General features: G+C 55.4%; 1 protein-coding gene across 6 annotated transcripts in view; it reads left to right on the top strand.

The window, feature by feature from the left end:
- Positions 1-19160, top strand: part of SLC12A7 (solute carrier family 12 member 7) — an 84736-nt gene that overhangs the window by 17509 nt on the left and 48067 nt on the right. For 2 of the 6 annotated variants that reach the window (XM_036020299.1, XM_028511323.2), the window contains exon 1: positions 14634-14849. The exons of 3 other annotated variants lie outside the window; for them this stretch is intronic. In XM_036020299.1, coding sequence (XP_035876192.1) covers positions 14726-14849 — 124 coding nt within the window. In that variant the 5' untranslated portion in view covers positions 14634-14725. Of the gene's footprint in view, positions 1-14633; positions 14850-19160 lie in introns of those variants that run through there. One more of the 6 variants, XM_028511333.2, reaches the window with a different exon arrangement.

Below are 19160 nucleotides of genomic sequence, written 5' to 3' on the forward strand. Positions count from 1 at the left end.
TGAGCAATTCAGCAGCTTGACTACAGTGCCTCCATTTTATTTTCTCACTCTTCCCTCACCCTTGACCCTCCGGAAACATCCCCGATACATTTAGCAGACGCCATCCTGCTTGCCTATAGGTGGCACCCGCATTTCCACAGTCCCTTCACACCTCACACCTCCTCCCCTGCTGTGTCTCTCCCCAAAGGCAGGGGCTGCTCCCTGGGATGCAGGGAACATTCCAGACGCTCATTGGGGATCAATGCCCAATATTCACCCTTTGGTCTCGTCCAGAGGCCTCACATCCCCCTGAGTGAGCGCATCTCACTGAGTGGGTGTGTCTGTCTGGGGTGACATTTTTCTGTGCATGTTAGAGTCCCCTGCCCCTGGGCCTGAGCAGTGGGGTTCACCTTTCTGTCCCTCAGAAAAACATGGGGCCCCCAGAGCGGGCCCCCACCCGGCCTGTCAGCTGGTGTGAGATGTGGCCTCAGAGCCTGGCTGCAGCTGTATTTGCCCAGGCGGGGGTGTTTACTCTCCAAACACTTCCAGACCTGCCTGGTGCCACCCAGGCTCCCTTGGGAGTGTCCCAGCTGGACTCGGAGTCTCTGCCCTTTCAGAGGCAAGAGGCATGGCTTTCCCTGCAGCAGCAAGGGGCCCCTGCTGGACATGTCTGCCCTGTGTCCCTTCCTCCTGGAATGGCCTGGTCATGTCTGTGGCCCCTTGCAGGTGGCCCCTGGGGAGGTGCCCTTGATGTTCAGGACACATGGCCATACCCAGGAAGGACAGAACCTTGGGTGAGAACTTGACCAAGGGTCAGCAGGGTGTGGGTAGGTGGAGAAGGACTGTTTGAGGCCATCAGACCTGGAACCTTAAGGGGACCCTCCTGTGCCCTGCAGAGGGCAGCAGGGTGCAAGTGGGCACTTGGAAAGAAAGAATAGCTTGTTCTTTCTTTTGAATTGGCCAGAAAGGGCAGTGGGGTTAAGGTGAGGGGGTGGAGCCCAGGGTGACTGAAGTGCCAGCCTTTGTGGGTGGGTGGAGGGAGGTGGTCTGGCCTCTGTGCCAGGGCGGGGCCAGATGGGTGTCTGCACCAATTGGTGTCTGCGAGAGCAGGGTGCCTCAGGGCGCAGGCAGGCAGAGCCTATGTGGTGACTGGCCCTGGGCCGCTCCAGGCCACTTAAGGAACACAGTGTTCACGTGTGAGCACACACCCACCAGCTCACCCACACTCACAGCATGCATACAGGCACAAGCATAGGGCGCACACTCAGAGGCATGCTCACATTCATACACCAACACAGACTAACATAGACACACTCACATAGACACATTCATGCTCACACACTCACACATGCACACACACACACACTCCACTGTAGCCTGGCAAGGACTGAGGGGAGCGGGGGACAAGCAGCCTTGGTCTCACAGGACTCCGAGTGACTGCTGGCTTCCCGCCCAGCTGAGACCACGTGGCATGGGTAGCTGGCTCTTCAGCAGCACTTGGTTCTGTGGCAACTGGGCTTGCAGCCGGGAGTTGAAGTTGCTGCCCTCTGACCATTGTCCGCTCTGGTCCTTCCTGAGGGACATGCCCATTTTTACATAAACTGGCACCAACATGTGACACAAATAACCAGATATACACAAATTCAACTTTTACCACTTGCATGTAACCAGCCCTGTTAAGTGGAAGCCTTCATAGCTGGAAGCTTTGCTGAAAGAAAGGGGCTCCTGAGCCACATGCTGCCCAGAATAAGGACCAGGTCCTGGGGCGTCAGCCTGAACCACCAGCAGCAGGGCCGGGTGGAGAAGGCACACAGGTCCGCTGTCCTGGGGCTGACAGGGCCCTTTCATTACGATGAGTCTGGGAAAGAGAGGTGTGAGTTGCTTTGAAAGAATTTACACTGACTGCATAAGGAGGTAAAGTGGGGCTCGCTCTGGGACAGGGGATAATCCGCAAGGAAGCCGTGTTTGCTAATTCTGCGCTGGTTGTGGCCCACGGCCCAGAAGGTTCACATGGATGCAGGATGCCATCTGGTAGTCGGTCACCTAACTCTCCAGATAAGGGCCGACATAGCCGCCTGGAAGTCGATTCAAAGTTTCAGCACGGTCAGGAATATGAGCAGTCTTTCCTTGGCTTCTATTTCGGCTCTGTTAACTAACCAGCTCCCTGTCTCTTCTCAACCTCAGGCTACTATAATTTAGTTCAGGACATTTCAGAATTTTTCTCTTGTGACCCCCAGTGAAAAATAGAATGTTACAGCCAACCCAATCAGTGGCATTTTCGACGTGTCCATGGTGTGCAGGGTAACTCACTGGGGCTGTGTCTCTCAGTTCTTTGATGGCAAAGGCTGATTTGATCAAATGAGTTAGGCAGTATTCCTTTTTCTAAATAAATTCTCTGGAAGAGTTTAGTATAATTGGTGTTATTTCTTCCATGTTTGCAAAATTTTACCAGTAAAGCCTTTGGGGCCTGAGTGTGTGTGTGTGTGTGTGTGTGTGTGTACATGTTTCAAACTATGGCTATAATTTCTACATGAGATATCATGCTATTCAGAGTTGCTATTTCTTCTTGTGTAAATTGGGGGGGCTGTGTTTCCCAGAGAATTTGTCTGTTTCATCTACAATTTCAAAATTATTATCACAAAGTTATTCACAGTATCTTCCTACTGTTCACGTCAGTTCTTAGGGCTGCTGTAACAAAGCTGCAGTCAGAGAGCTTAAAACAACAGGAATGTATTTTCTCCGGGATCTGAGGCCAGAAGGTGTGGAAGGGCCATGCTCCTTTCAGAGGCTCTGGGGGGGGATCACTCCTGCCTCCTCTGGCTTTTGGGGACTCTAGGTGTCCTCTGGCTTCTGGACACATCACTCCAACCTCTGCCTCTGTTGTCACATGACCTCCTCCCCTGGGTCTCTTCTCTGGTGTTTTCTTATGTCTCCTTTTAAAGGTACAAATCGCATGGGATCATGGTCCCCTCCCCCCACTCCAGTGTGACCTCATCTTCAGTCAGTCATATCTGCAATGACCCTACTTCCAAATAAGGCTGCACGCACAGCTAGAGAGGCCAGGACTGCAACATTATCTTTTTAGGTGCCATAGTTCAACCCGCTACACTCTCTTTGTAATTTTTCAGGATCCCCTGTGATGACATGTTTTTTCTCTACGCAGTTTTAGCTGCATTTTACAAGTGTTAATTTTTTGTATTTTCATTATCAGTTAATTCAGAATATTACCTGCTGTCCATTGTGGTTTCTTCTTTAGCTCATCGGTTTCTTGGAATGTGTTGGGGATTTTCCAGTTATCTGTCTGTGGTTAATTTTCTGCTTTATTCCTTTGTGGTCAGAGATCCTCCTGTTACTGCATTCTTTGAATGTGATTTGCTTTATGGTCCAGAATACAGTCTGTTTTGCTAAACGTGTTGTGTGCCGTTGAAGGGCACATGAGTTGTACAATTGTTGGGCACACATCCGAGTACCTGTCAGTTACGTCAACCTCGTTACCCATGTGGTTCAGGTTGTCTTTATCTTTGCTAGGTTTTTTTTTTTTACTTGTTCCATCAGGTCCTGAGAGAGGCGTCTTAACATTTCTAACTACTGGTATGGAAGTATCTGTTTCTTCTAGCTCCCTTAGGCTCTGCTGTTCAGGCGGTGCCAACAGCACAGGGGCTGGAGGTGCTGATCTGCCAGTGTGGTCGTCCAGTCCTGAGCATGAGTCTTCTGTTCTTTGGTGTTGAACATGTTCTCCTTGTTGTTGTTGTTGTTGTTGTTGTTTTGTTTCCTACCTCTGTTAGCTCGTTAGTTACACAGGCTACCATCCTTGTCATGATGCCCCGGCTCATGGGGGTCTGTGTAAAAAAGCAGTCACCACGTCCCACACAGAACAAGGACCCACAGCCTCGCTGCACCTCCTGGGCCACGGTTGCTGCACTCTTCACTCTACATGCCCGTCACTGTCTCTGCATTCGAGGGCTCGTTACCACCGCTGCTGTCCTGTCCAGTCAGTGCTCGTGCCCGTTGACCTGCGTCATCTCCCTTGCGGTTATTCTGCATTTTTGTGCTTCGGTTAGGGGCCCCTGGGCTTCAGTTCGGGAAGAATTCTGTCAGGTTTGTTTGTCTGGAAATGTCTTTACTGTGCCTTCATCTTTAACGGCCGATTTGCTGGTGTGGAAATTCCAGCTGGCAGCCCTTTTGCTTGTGTACTTTGAAGAGATCTTCTGCCATCTTCTCTGTGACCGCCTCCCACAGGCTCCGGTGCTGGCCCCCGGCTGAAGTTGCAAATCTTTCTGTTTTGGGTTTTTAATGGGCATTGCTTCTCTCCTCAAAAGCAGAGTGTAGCAATCAGACAGTCCCAGCTGACCCTGATTTTGTTTCCTTTTGTCTGTATTCATCGGCGCCTTTGTATTACATGGTTTTGGCCTGGGTGGCTCGTCTCGGGAGGAGCTGGCTGTGGCACTGGGTATTGAGTTGTGGGTGAGAAAACTCGTTCTACGGAAAGCAGCCCCACAGGGTGATCTGATCATACATTCCTAACTGGGCAGGTCATGGTGTTGCCGCAGCTCAGGCATACAGCGTTTTAGTGAGAGGTTTGCCTCTGCCTTCAGCAAGCCCTGTCCTTTGTTTCTGTGCGCCTGGGTGAGCACACCCTTGGAGCACTCACCCTCAGGAGAGCACATAATCTCTTAACTCTCCCATAATCCCGTCCCCGACTTTCTTTCTCCTACAGGTGCGCAGTCTTCCTTAAGTTCCCTCCTTAATTTCAGATGTGTAAACAAAGCTGCAAATTGTTATTTTCTGGAGCATCTAAGATCTTGCTCCCTGCTTATGTCCTCAGTTTGGCTCAAATATACTCTTATAAAAATTCTCCACAGGTTTAGACGTTTCTTACTTCGACAGAGTTGTGAGGCCTATGTAACCTTGGTACTGCTGTTGCAATCAAAGGTTTTTTGTGTTTTTTTTTAAAGATTTTATTTATTTATTTTTAGAGAGGGGGAAGGGAAGGAGAAAGAGAGGGAGAGAAACATCAATGTGTGGTTGCCTCTCATGTGCCCCCTACTGGCAACCTGGCCCACAACCCAGGCACATGTGCTGGCTGGGAATCAAATCAGTGACCCTTTGGTTCGCAGGCCAGCACTCAATCCACCGAGCCACACCAGCCAGGGCTCAAAGGCTGTTGTTTTTTTTTTATCCTTACCCAATGACATTTTTAAAGAAGAATTTATTTATTTAAAAGAGAGGGGAAGGGAGGGGGAAAGAGGAAGAGAAACATCATCGATCCGCTGCCTCTCATACGCTCACTGACTGGGAGTGAACTGGATACTTTCCTCTTTGTCAGACGATGCCCAACCAACTGCCTCACCAGCCAGAGCCAAGGACATTTCTTTTTTTTGCTTTTAGAGAAAGAGCAAGGGACACAGCCAGGAAGAGAGAGAAACATCAATGCAAGAGAGAAGCATCGATTGACTGCCTCCTGTGTGTGCCCTGACCAGGGATTGTAGGTTGAGTCCAGACTGGGGGGTCACTCACACCCATACCCAGACCCGGGATCGAACCCACTGTCCAAATATGTACCCTGACTGGGAATTAAACCTGCAGCCTTTCAGTGATGGGATGATACTCTAATTAACTGAGCCACATTGGCCAGGGCTCAAAGCTTATTTTTAGAATGTATTCTTAAAATCGTTGCCCTGAGAAAATGGAAATCAATGACTTGCAGTGTTTGCAAAAAGTAGTAGTTCTCAGTAGAGGTATCAGTAAATCTTAATAGTACATTAGTCTGTCTGCTTTCATGTAAATTGAGCCAAAGTTTTGAGTTTTGAATGAGGTAATTAAACCAAGAGTTAGTTATCTGACTCAGAAACTGTTAATAAACTTTCCCTTTCCTCTCTTACTATAATAGAAGAAAAGTCAAGAAAAAGAGATGGCTTTAGGTTCGGTTGACCAAGCAGAATCTCAAGTTCAAAACTTGCCGTGACAGCTCAGCCAGTTTGGAAAGCGTCTGGCACAGTCGAGTCTAGCCCAGTCTGTGCCCTGGGCGCCCACACGACTCCAGGTCCACGGCTGACAGACAACGTATCCCTCGGTCACTCGCACGGGAGGCTCAGCCCAGAGCCGAGCTCGGCCCCAAACCCGTTATGGGCACGTCCTCTCCCTGGACCTCCGCGGTTGGCAGTGTGTCAGAGCCCATTGGTGTGACCTTGGGACAGTTTGTTGGCCACTTTATCTGGGCTGTGGGTAATAATAGGATAGAAATCACCGCCCTCGGGGCGCCAGCGTGTGACCTGCTTATCTCTGGGCTCTGCAGCTGCTTAATTTAAATGATTATAAAGTATTTTTGTCCCAGCAATGCTGGCACAGGCTACAAAAAGTAGAAGGTACGGTGGAGCGTACCTTTCCCTCTGCCCGCCCTGCGTCCCTGCTGAGATGTCTCTGGGTGCCTGTGTTTGTTCGCGTGCGTGCACCTCTTCACAAACACGGTGACAAATTGTCCCACATCGCTCTATACAAGGGAAAATCGTTTAGTAAAGCAAAGTTATTAACAATGGCCACAAGGTGGAAGCAACCCAACTGTCCACTGATGGATGAATGGATAAACAGAATGTGGTCTCGCCATACAATGGAATATTATTCAGCCTTAAAATGGAAGGAAATTCTGACACCTGCTACAATACACATGAACTTGAGGACAGTATGCACGGTGAAATAAGCCAGTCACAAAGGACAAACTCTACAGGACCCCACTGACGTGAGGCCCCTAAGGAGTCACGTCCATAGAGACAGGAAATAGACTGGTGTTTGCCAGGGGCTGAGGGAGAGAGAGCTAGTGTCTGATGGGGACAGGCTTCCAGTTTTGCGAGATTTCTACAGGTGGAGGTAGTGATGGCTACATGCTAAAAGGCATGTTAATGTCTCTGTTTTAATTTTTTATTTATCGATTTGAGAGAGTGAAAGAGAGAGAGAGATCAGTTTGTTGTTCCACTTGTCCATGCATTCAGTGGTTGATTCCTGTATGTTCCCTGACCAGGGCTCACACCTGCAAATCGGACAGTGCACTAACCGACTGAGTCCCCCAGCCAGGGCCACGTGACAGGTTTTAGGAGTCTATCTGAGTAAATACCCACCCCAACGGGGTGGAAGTCATTGGGAGTTTTCCCCCGAAGGGCAAGGAGAGTGTTTTATAAAGTGGATGTGGAGACCTAGCAAGGAAGCTGGTTGGCTGGCCTCAGCGGAAGAGGCCGGCTCTGTGGGCCCGCCTCGCTGGTGTCCGTGGTGGCTGCTCTGCCGTCCAGGCTTGTTTCCTCAGACGCAGGGCTGTGGCTCTGGCTGAGGCCCCCTTCTGCCTGCACCAGGCGATGTCCTTGTCCAGTCACTGCGACACACAGGAGTGCACCTCCTGCACCCAGCTGCACGCTGAAATGTGGTTATATGGCTCATTTTATGCCACGTATATTTTATCACAAACAGAATTAATGTTTTAAGGGGGAAGGAAAAGTCAAAACTAATAAACCCTTTTTGACAAGGTCTTGAGGTCGATGTTGAGGAAGGCAGGGGGACCACACGGCACCAGGACCCGCAGCATCAGTGACCCCAGGGCCATGTCTCACACACGGTGACAGCGGTGACCGCGTGACACTGGATGGCTGAGACACACTCTGCCCGGTCCCCTCCAAGGAGGGGCTTCCGTTCCCCACTGACCACATGGGCTGAGAGGCTGATGTCTGGCAGGAACAGCAGCCCTGCCTGGCCACGGGGTGACAGGACTAGTGTCCCTGCACAGGCTGCGAGCGCACACAGCCACCCTTTCCTAGCAGAGCCTGCGTCAGCTCCTGAGGACGACCTGCGGACATTTGTGCAGGGCTCACCCTGGGGGCCCTGGGTGAGTTTTGGACAGGTGGTGGGCTTGCCTCCCAGGAAAGGCACAGCTCCCTCCTGGCCTCTCCACTCGCTACCCAAGGGCCTGGGGGCACCCAGCTCTTGGAGCACCTTCCCTAGTCCTAGCCCCAACCCTCACTGGCTGTGTGATGTCTGGGCCCCCAGATGGGCATCGTTACTGTGCTGACAGTTGAGGCTCCGCACATAAAGACTCAGAGTAGTGCCTGCCATGGCGACTAGGAGCCGCAGCTCCCCTGAGAGGGCTTAGGGGCCAGGATCAGCACGCAGGGCCTTGAGAGGGTGCTGCTCAGGGAGGCTGTGAGCTGCCTGCGAGGACACTCGGAGGTGCTCTGGCCTCTCCGCAGCCCTGGCGCAGGCCCCTCACAGAGCCGCATTCCCTGCGTTGAGCAGACCGTTGTCGGGGGACTGACAGTGGAATTCCACGTGCGCACTCCAGGCCTCGGCCACAGGCGCCTGTGTGGGGGTCTGTAGGCCTGACGGAGTTCTTTTCTGCCTAGAAGGCTTTGTGATTTAACAAATATTTGCTGCCTTGTCCTTTCCTTGTTGACAGAAGGATGTGAAAGAAACAGGACCAGGTCTCCTGCTGTCAGGAAAATGAGAGATTCGGGACCTGGGAGGCAATTCAAGAACCAGTGGAGGCGCATGCACGCGGAGGGTCAGGCTCAGGCAGTGCTTCCCTTTCATAACATGCAGTGAGGTCTGAGCTCACCCCACGTCTCAGAGGCTCCTGACCCCCCTACCCTTTATCCTGTGAGGAGTGGCTGGCCACCTGTGGGGCTCACGAGTCTGTACCTGGTGAGTTCTGTGCCATGCAGGCCTCATGCAGGTCAAAGCAGAGCCTGAGGTGCCCCAGGTTTGCCCCCCTGCCCACCTCCAGGGAGCCACCACCCTGCCACTGGCCTGCCCTTGAGTTTGAGGGGGACAGATTCACACAGCCTTCCACCACAGAACTGCGAGATGGAGTGGGGCTCACTGCTGTGTGAGATTCCACGGGACACACAGTCCCGTCTGTCCGTCCAGCGGTACCGATGGGCATGCCAGCCGCTCCCAGCCCAGCTGACCTGGAGGTGCTGCTGTGACTGGCTTCGTTGTGTCTTCTGTGCTTGCACATTTCTGGTGGGAGCGGAGCTGCTGGGTCATGAAGGAGGTGTGTGTGTGTGTGTGTGTGTGTGTGTGCACGTAATTTCCCAGGTTGTTGCCAAACAGTTTCCAATGTGGCCACACATTCTACACAGCCAGGCGTGTAGCGGATGCCCCAGGATATAGAGGCCCATTGCTCCCTGCCCGCGGTGCTGCTGCTGCTGCTAGTTGTGGGCTTCCTGTCCCTCACCCGTGGCTGCTGGCTCTTCCTCCTCTGAAGGCTGCCTGTTTACATCCTCACCCTTTGTTCTAGGTCTTTGTCTTCTCTCTGCAGGCTGTCTTTATAGACTCCACGTCCAGGCCTGGGGTGGGGGCATGGATGGCAGCTGTCTTGGCACACTGGGGCCTGCTTTCCTCTCTTCATGGCATCTTTAAGAAACAGAAGCATCTGACGCTAAGGATGACCACTTTGTCAGTTTCTCTTTCACTAAGAATGCCTTTTGGGACCACGAAGGAATTTCGAAGCTATCACCTGTAGTGTAAATCTATGTTTGGGGGCCCCTGACCACAGGCTCTGCTCCTGCAAGACTGGGGCCTCCCGGATGGCTTCGCCTCACGTCCAGGCCCAGCCTAGTGGGTTGGCCACATGGTGTCCTCTGAGCCTGCCGGGTGGGCCACACTACCTCAGCCCCAGGAGGGCTCCCTGACACTCCGAGGGGTGAAACAGGAGACCTGGCCAGCACCCTGTCAGCAGAGAGGTCCGCATTGACACCAGCAACTTGCAGTGGAGTCAGAGAAAGTCCCGTCTGATGGCCTCAGAGGGACTGAATGGTTGGGAACAACACGAGTGTCTGTTAGGCTGTTGTGGACCGGACTTTGCAGAGAGATGGAGCAGGAAAGAGGAGCGGCTGGGCCTGAACAGAGGTCAGAGGTACCAAAGCCCAAAACTGGATGCCCCTGTCCCCACCACTGGCATAGGACAGCATGGGGCTGGCTCATTCCCTGGAACTCTGGGGAAAGTCCAGAGGAATGGGGTGTGTTCCTGGCCTGCACCCTGAAACACAGCCTTCCAGAAAAGGGTGGGGCCTGCCCTGCCCATGCCAGCTCTGTCCTGGGCTGGGACATGTGGGTGGGAGCCCGGGGGAGAGGGGCTGGCACAGAGATGGCAGAGGGATGGCTGTGTGGACCAGGTTTGTGCCACAGAGCCCTGCTGCCCTGACAGTTATTGCTGTCCTCATCACCTGCCCGAGACCGTGCACCTTCAGGAGGGGCTGAGGCTTGAGGTCGCTGGCCCACCTGGCCCTGGGCACTGGCCGTGGGTGAGACAGCAGTGTGACACCTGTAGACCCGGACAGGAATGGACAGAGGGTCACCCTACGGCTAGGGTCCAGATGTATGCTTCCTCCCAGGCTTTCCTTGGAGCTGAGGGCTCCTTGGGAATCTGGGAGCTACAGTGAGGGTGCGGGGAGACTGCTGGCTGACAGGCCAGGGCCCTGAGTGTCTGTGCTCTCTGGCTGGGACCCCACTATGGGGTTTGGGGAGAGGGCGACAGCACCCGTGAGTCTGTCCTCTTCCCCACGTTTCCAGTTGTGGGCTTCAAAAACGCTGCCGGTGGTATTCCCACAACGTTTCCCCCATCTGTACCGGTGACGGTGCAATGACATGCTGATGAGGGAACAGACTCGTGTTCTTAGAGCTTCCCGAAAATGCCTTCAACCTGCTACAGGCATCGTCTCATGTCGGGAAGAACAGTCTGTATTTCATAGACTGAGTTTTCACAGATCAGACTCTCTTTTCACAGAAATGAGGCAGACCCTCCTTCCAGGTCCAGTTATAAGATGCTGCTGCACCCTGCTCCCTCCCCGCAGTCCCCTGAACACTCGGCAGAGGAGGATGCCTGGTGTGCTGATCACACTGATGCTGTGCAGGCAGCTCCTTTTCTTTTCAACTTAAACAATTGGTGCTTGAGATCCCCTGAGGCAGTGGGCGGCCAGGGAAGCAAGGCTCTCTGTCTGTGGGCTTGGGTGCTAGGTCCCCCTCTCTCTGCCCTGTGGCTCCTGGGGGCCCAGCGGGAGCTGAGTCAGATCCACCAACTCTGCCTCTGTAGTGGGCAGGCCAAAGACTGGTCCCGCAGTCTCCCCTCCTTGGACGAAACCCCCACAAACTGCAATGTCCTCAGGGTTTAGCTCAGTTTATTATGAGGGCAGATATTGGGTTTTCCCCATTTTCATGACCACAGGGGTGGACTTGACCAAGTCCTTTCTGGCCAGACCTGGGGCTGGGCTTTTCCTCCCTCGTGGACTCAGCGCAATTTCCTGGTGGGATGACCCCGAGACCTTTCATACCCAGGCATAGCTGGATTTGGCCTCACCTTGGAGTTTACAGGGCCAGCTGTCTGGGCTCACAGTGACTGTCCTCGAGTCTGTCCGGGACTGCAGTTGGTCCTCGAGTACTACAATGGGCTCGGGATGCATTGCTGCTGCAGAGAATTCAAGAACTCGGCTGGGTCTGGTCTGCTCTCTCTGGCCAAGGGCTACCTGTCGCTCAGTGGGGACCCTGCGCCAGTCCTGGGCTCACTCTCCAACTCCCAGGCCTTGGCACTGCCAAGGCCTCTCCTGAAGCTGACAGCAAACATTTGCCCAGAATTTACTTGAAGTTACTTGTAAAACCAGAACAAAGGGCGGAGGACCAAATGGTGCTCCGGTTGCTTCACACTTTACGTTGAAGTAGTGCTCAAGCACCAGCCCCCTTCCGGGGCTTCAGTTTGTCCTGTAGTGTGTAAGTGCTCGCGGCGAAGTCACCACGCAAGCCCAGTCCTTCCACAGCATGGGAGGAGGAGCAAGAGAGGGGTGGAGACCTGTGTGTGTGCTACCGCAGTCCCCAAGCCTGGGGTTTCAGAAAATGAGCAGCAGGAGATCCGGGCCCTCCCGGAGGGGTGTGGCCTAAGGCTGGATCTCTGCCCATGAAAGGATCTGCAACCCGTGGGAGTGCTGGAGTCCCAACTGGGCTCTTCTTCTTCTTCTTCTCTTTCTCCTCCTCCTCCTCCTCCTCCCTCCTTCTCCTCCCTCCTTCTCCTCCTCCCTTCTCCTTCTTCCTCCTTCCTCCTCCTCCTTCTTCTTCTTCAACCATCGCCTGAGGATATACTTATTGATCTTAGAGAGTCATCCATGTGAGAAACATCCTTGGTTGCCTCCCCTACGTGCCCCAACCTGCCAGGGATTGAACCCGCAACCTCGGTGGGTATCCTGATGGGGGATCGAACCTGCAACCTTACAGTGCATGGGACGACGCTCCAACTAACCGAGCCACCTGTCCAGGGCTCTGTGTTCTTTTTATCACACCTTACTTTTCTCAAATAAACAAGATAAAACCCCAGCAAGGTCTCCAAGAGCTCTGTGGGTGGGGACCCCACCTTTCCATCTTGAAGGGACCGCTTCCTGCACCTCCCTGTACCCCAATCCTGAAGGCCAAGGGTGATGTAGGCAGCTTGAGACATCCAGCCACCAGGTACCTGGGATGTCCTGAGCTGGGGACAGAGGAGCAGAGCAAGGGCAGCTGGCAGCAGGACACCAGGATAACTCACTAGGGACATAGAAGGTTGTGGCCACTAGTGTTTTCAGTACAACCATCTGTCACTTTGAAACCGGGAGCTTTCACTTAGACTTATGAAATGATTTTATTTTGAAAAATTTCCAATTGTCAGAAAAGTCCAAGAATAGTGTGAAGGCACTCACATGCCAGCAGCCCCACACTGCCCTTCCCAGCTGCCCTCGCTACCCGCCCCCCCATCCCGCCCCCCATCTCGTGGGTCTCCTTAGCCCATGTTTTTTGTTTTGCGTATTCTCAATTCTCAGGTAACAATGACGTGTTTCATGACCCAGGACAAGTTAGGCCCTCAGGGCAGGTGGCCTGCCTCTGCCCTGCCCCCTCAGTGACAGAGATGTGTCTGTCCCCAGGGCTAACACAGAGCTTCTGAACAGGAGGCGGGGCGCTGAAGCCCGGTCACAGGCATGCAGACTGAGGTGGAGAGGCCCACTCTTGGAGCCCCCTCTGCCTGCTAGGGTGGGGCAGGGGGACATCGGCTATCCCTGACTGTGACAACCCCTTTCTGAACCGCTGCAGGTGGGACAGACCTGGGATCTTCGGGGCCACCCTGGTCCTGGACAGTCCTCTCAGAGAATTCTTCCCACCCTGACAACCAGGGGAATCCTGGTCCCACAGGGTAGACAAAGGTGCCAGACATGTCCCCTCCTCTCTGGGCTTCTGTCCCTGTGGCCCTCACTCCCCCGCCCTGCCAGGGAGGGCTCACCACACTTTTTCTTCTAAAAAATATAATTTTAGCTTTAGGTAATGGGCCTCTCTCCTCTCACCCTTCCCATTCTCCCCCTCTCCTCCCCCTCATTTCTGGCCCTGCTCTCTCCTGCTCTCCTGGTAGAGGGATTAACAGCTGGTGGGCATCTTCTCCTCTTCCTGGGGGACAGGCTCATTCCCCAGGGGTGGCCCCAGGCTGCCAGAGCTTAAGCTCAGGTGGAACTCCTGTCAAGAGCGGTCTTGGGCCTCCTGGACCCTGGACACCTGAGGCATCGAGCCTCCAGCTTCTGCCAGGAACCTGGGACAGGGGGTAGAAACCTGGGCCATCCCACCTTTTCTTTGTCTTTCATTGGAAATGGCTTTTCTGACTTTGGTTTTACGTCATTGGGTTGTTACAGGAATACAGTGTTGGGGAAAAGCATAGCTTCCACAGCCCAGAGAGAACGTGGTCTCCATTGCCTTTTGGGCCTGCAGAAACACACACTTTTCAAACAGGATCAGATCATTCTGATTATTGCCTCAATTTGTGCCCGCCTTTGCCGGTACCACCTGTATTTATGGGTGTTAAAACTGTTTGGAGTGACTCATTGCACCTATTTGTCATAACTTTTCAGATTAACTTCCCTTTGTTGGCCCGTTTCCTTGTGTCTCAGGGGTTAGGAAAGTAACCTGAGGCTGTAAGATACAGGCCATCCGAGTGTGCCTGCTGCGTCCGCGTCCTGGCTTCGTTTTCCCTGTGCTCTGCCGCAAGCTTTCCTTCGCGTGGCTTCCCCAGACCAGACCGATGGGACGGGGGCAGAGTGGGCCCCTTTGAGCAGGCAGGCCTGGGTCTGGGGTCCTGTCGCAGAGCCTTAGTGACTTCTGTGTACCGGGGTAAGTCCCTTGTGGACCGAAGCAGGCCCCCTCACCAATCATAGCTCGTTTCTGCAAGAAATCCCTTCCCACGCGCTGGGTGAACTCCAGCCAGGCAAGGAGGGGGAGGGGAGACAAGATTCCAGTCAGTCTAGTGGGCGGGGGACACTTCTGTTTCGCGACGGAGCCAGACTTTCTCGGGGAACTACTCCATGGGGTGTTGGGGACTGCGGGCACGATCCTGCTGGCGGGAGGGGCAGGGACAGGATCAGTGCCGCCAGCTCGGAGGCAGTGAAGGAGCCGACAGTCACCCGCTGGAGGTGGGTGATACGGGAAGAGCTGGGGGGGGCGGATAGTCCTGGTACAGGCTGGGGTACGGGCGTCTGCGGAAGGCGCTCCACCTAGTCCCGCGCAAACTTTTCTACGGGCCGCGGGGACCGCAGGTGAGGTCACGTGGCTGGCCGGGGCGGGGCGAGGACAGGGCCGGGGGCGGGCCGGGGGCGGGCCACGTGGACCCCGCCTCTGCGCCCAAGTCCCGCGGCGCGTCGGCGGGAGCGGGCGGAGCGGAGGGTGGCTGGGACCCGTGGTGTGGCCTTAAGCGCGCAGTGACCGGAGTACCATGCCCACCAACTTCACCGTAGTGCCCGTGGAGGCGCGGGCGGACGGCGACCAGGACGAGGCGGCAGAGCTGAGCGAGGCGCCGGGCGCTCCCGAGGGCCACGAGCCCGATAGCCCGAGCCCGGGTGAGCGCAACCGCACCTGTCCGCCGGACAAAGGCGGAGCCCGGCTTCGCCGGGATGGGGACGGTTCGTGGCGGGAGGGGGGCCGGAGGAAAGGGTGTGGGGCTGCCCTCCCGCCCTTGTAACCCTTTTCCCAGGGTCCCCCGCAGTTCCTCTCACTTCGCCTCCTCCTGAGGTTCCCTCACCCGCACCCCCGTCCCGCCCCCCTCTTGCTAGCAGAGTCCCCCACCAAGCTTAGTTGCGGGACAGCGAGTGAAGGATCCTGGCCTTGCCCATCGCTTCTAGTGCTGTAGCCCCCCTGTGCTGCTCCCCCACTGACCCCACCCCACCCTCGCCCCGGGGCCTTGGAAGCACCTTTTTTCTAGAACTCTGGGTGGAGCAGTGGGGAGGTGTGGGAGGTGGGAGACGCCCGGGGTAACTATGGGAACGGGGGAGGGGCCTCTGGTGAGAACCCCTGCCTGGTTGTGCCGGGTGGGGTGCGGAAGCGGTAGGGGGTGGTTGGCTCGCAGGAGCGCCTTCCTGCTTCCTCAGGCCCTTGCTCCCCACGCGGCCAGGCTGCGGGCCACTGATCAAATTAGACCCTGCTGAGGTCCCGGTTGTGTGCTCCCACTCTATGGGTCATCAACAGGAGGGACAGTAGGCCCCTGGCGGGGCGGGGGTTGGGGGAGAGGCCCCCCCCTGGCCCTCTTTGTTTCGGAGTCTCAGGTCTATAGCACTTTCACTTTCTCTTGTGGGGGCTCCCTCAGGCCTGTGCCTCCTCATCCCGGCTCCAGGCTCCTGTTCTCGCGGCTGATGGATGGGTTTCCCTCAGTGATCAGCTTCATCTTTGCTCTCAGCCTCCCTCTAGAAATTGGGGGAAATGAGAGAACCCAGTGTAGTATCCACAGCTGGGGCTCCCCCTGCCTGTGCCCCGCCCCCCATTTCAGCCTTGGGAGGAGGCTCCCAGCCCCAGGCACTTAAGGAAAGAGAACAAACAGGTCAGTGGAGGCCACAGGTCCTGAGTGCCCGGTACCATGGCATGAAAAACCAAGCCCTCCTGGGGGCACCATTAGGAGCCTGCTGGAAGGCTTGTCCTGATGGGCTGTTTCATCATCCTTCATTAGGGTCCTGCCCCTCCTTCAGGTGCCCCTTCCCTCAAGGTGAGCAGCTGCCCACCTTTGCTCTGCTGGGTGTGGGGCTGTCGTTGCTGCTACCTGGCTGCTTCCTGGCACAGGGGCTTGAGACCAGGTGGAACTTGGAGTCAGAGACCGTAAGCTCAGCCTTTCTCTCACCACTGCCCTGTGGTCCTGGTTCTGAGCACCGAGGAGGAGCTCGTCGGGCCACCAGGAGCCGTTGTCTTCCCAGAGGAGCCCTGGGCTGTCCTACTGGGTGTCTGGCTCCCTGCCGGCTGGCCCTGTCTTGGGACCACATGCACTTTCTCCCCAGACTTTGTGCTTGTTCGGAAGCTGGGGATAATCTTCCTCCTGCCGGCCCGTCTGCTCTCAGGAGCTCTCCCGTGCTACGCTGGGCCTTCAAGCCCATGGGCAAGTGTATCGCCCAGCTGGCCTCAAGCCCCCAGTTCCCCCTCCTGGAGTGCTTTTGCTTTCTGAACCCTGATCCCACCCAGTTTCTACTGGGGGCCAGGCAGAAACTGAATCTGCCTGGGTGATCCCAGACTCAGGAGCGCCAAGGGTGGGGTTTGTGCTCACTTGTTAACAGACCCTTTATGGTTTCAGCTGAACTTGTGCCACTCGGCTAAGCTGGCCCAGAGCTGACCTGGGACTTCGACATTTATGTTCTCTGCACTTCGTGTTTCCTCGGAAAGAGACAGCAGAGGAGATTCTTCCCTGCTCAGTGGTCATAGTGCTGTTGCCTTTCCGGGTCTCTGGCTTGGCTCTGAGTTTCAACGTAAGCTGTCAGACCACAGTCTGTACTCAGAGATGCTGAGTGAAGGGCACTGTGTCACCAGCCTGATGAGGAGGGAGCCTGGGGAATCCACCGTGCACCCTGCTTGTTGGGGAAGGACCGTAGAAGCTGGGAATAGCCGGGCTGGAGCTGCTCCAAAGGCCCGCCTGTGGGATCCACACTGTGTGGGGTCTGAACTCCATGGTCCCAGGCCAGTGGCCATGCCTGCCCCATCATGGGGTCGCTGGTGCTACTGAAGTGCTCACTTTCTGGGTGGGCTTCCTGGTGGTGGTGGGGCAAATCTGGGGAGACTGTCCCTGGAAATGCTTGGGCTATTGTGTAAATAGGATGTGCCATCCTTACCTCTCCTATTTCCACGCCTCACCCCTGGGGCCCCACCCCTCCTATTTCCACTGCAGCCAGGGGCTGGTTCGTGAGACCACACCTTGGTCATTCCAGCCTAGAGGCAGGAGGGCCTGGAGCCTGTGACACCTGGACCAGAAGGATCCACAGCTTCCTGGGTCTGTTCCGTGCTGGGGCCTCGCTGGGGACCGTGTCCCTGTGAAGCTTCACCCATTTTCTGACTTTAGAAGCCCCTGGGACACTCAGGCTAGTGGTGGCATGGCGGGTGGTAGACGTTGAGCCCTGACCTTGAATTAGTCCTGCTGCTTTGACCTCAGCTCTTCTGACTGGCAGGCCCGTGCCTGGCGCTTTAGAGCCAGGAGGACAGTGGCCCTGCACTCAGCCCTGCTTCATGGAGCCTCAGCCCTCTTAGAGGAGACACTCCCCCAGAAAGGGAAAACACACTGGCTGGAGGGGAGGCCAGCATGGGAAGCAGAGGCCAAGGCCAGTGTTAGCTTCTGCTGAGGACACTTTTGAGGGCCCTCCCCACTTCCCTGTTCCTTTCCAGTGAGGTGGAGCCTGGTGTTCTGGTATGACTGGGGTTCATTTTTCCTGGGAGCTGGTCCCCTCCCTAAGGATGGGAACCACACTCTGGTCCCCTGCTTGACGGGACATTTGTTCTGCATTTTATTGTGATGGGAGACTGGTCTAAAGTAGAAAGGATAGGTTTTTATGTATCCAGGTGTCCTCGATACTTGAGAAATACTTGGTAAAAATACCTTACCGAACTGGGGTGTTAGGGAGGAGGAGGGGGGTGTTTTATCCTGACTTCTGATTGTGGTGGGTTTTTTACTGACAGTGGGAAGCCTAGTCTGACCCCCTTTCTTGGTGACACCCTTCAACGTATGGTTAGTCCTGGAGGCCATGGACAGCCTGTGCAGGACCATAGAGTGGACAGACATGCAGGGCTCCAGTGAAGCAGGGCCATAGGCCCCAGCCCCCAAAGCAAGTTCCACCCCCAGCTTCTGTGGCTAAGGGAGGCGGTCCCGCCCTTGGAGGTACAGGAGCCCACAGCCCCGTGTGCCCCCCCCCCCCCCGCTGAGACTGTTCCTCACGGGGCCGTTCCCGTGGCTCTGACTCTGTTTCCTCTTCTTTGGGTTGCTGTTCTGCTTTTCGGATTCCTTTCTGTGATTTCACTGTCTGCTGCTGAGGTCCCATTGGGCACCCAGGGGTCTCTCCTCCGCCTTCTGTAAAGGGGGTCTGAGCACCCCAATGTGCTGATTCAGGCAGTCCTGGGGAGCACGGCCTTCGTCCTGTCATGGCACATGGCAGGTTGACCGTTAACAGCGGGCAGTGGGCAGCCTGTAGGGCAGCAGCAGGACTAACTCTTCTGTGAGGCCATCCTCTAGGCCAGTTCAGGGGTTGTGGAGCCTCTGAGGCCATGACCCCAGGTTTTGAGCAAGTTTCCTGCCAAGTGTGGGGCTGCTGCCGCTGAACTGGGGTGCCGAAAGCACCACTTGGGGAGGGGAGGTGTGTGGGGGTCCAGGGGGCAATGCGGTTGAAAAGCGGGGCAGGAGAGAACTCTCGGGTTCTGTCCTGCTGGGCAGGGACGTGGAGTGACATCCGCCACTGGGTTTCAGGAAGGAAGGGACGTATCACGCTGACACAGGAAGGACGGGGGGCACAGTTGTCCCATCAGGCAGACCCTGTGTTCAGCCTGTCTCCTTGGGATTGGCTGTAGGTGGCTTGGCTCGCGGATGCTTTTTAGGGGTTTTCACGTGAGGTGGACAGCAGAGGTCAGCACACATGTGTTTTGTACAGAATTCCATTGGTAAAGGTGAAGGAACAAACGGTAGCAAGACCCTCACTGAGCGGAGCGGAGCCTCGAGTGCTGGGGACGTGGCCTGCGTCCTGTCCCGTGTGCTTCGTGCACACAGGGGTCCGGGCCATGTTTGGGCGACAGGCCCTTTTCTTAGAAATCAGGTGATGACGAGGTTAAGTCCTCCTGCTGAGCCCGTGTGTGTGTGTGTGTGTGTGTGTGGTTGTGGGCTGTGGGCACGTGTCTGCCTGCATGCATCTGTGTCTGTG

Source organism: Phyllostomus discolor, chromosome 3 (assembly GCF_004126475.2).
Source record: "Phyllostomus discolor isolate MPI-MPIP mPhyDis1 chromosome 3, mPhyDis1.pri.v3, whole genome shotgun sequence".
NCBI classification, from domain to species: domain Eukaryota; kingdom Metazoa; phylum Chordata; class Mammalia; order Chiroptera; family Phyllostomidae; genus Phyllostomus; species Phyllostomus discolor.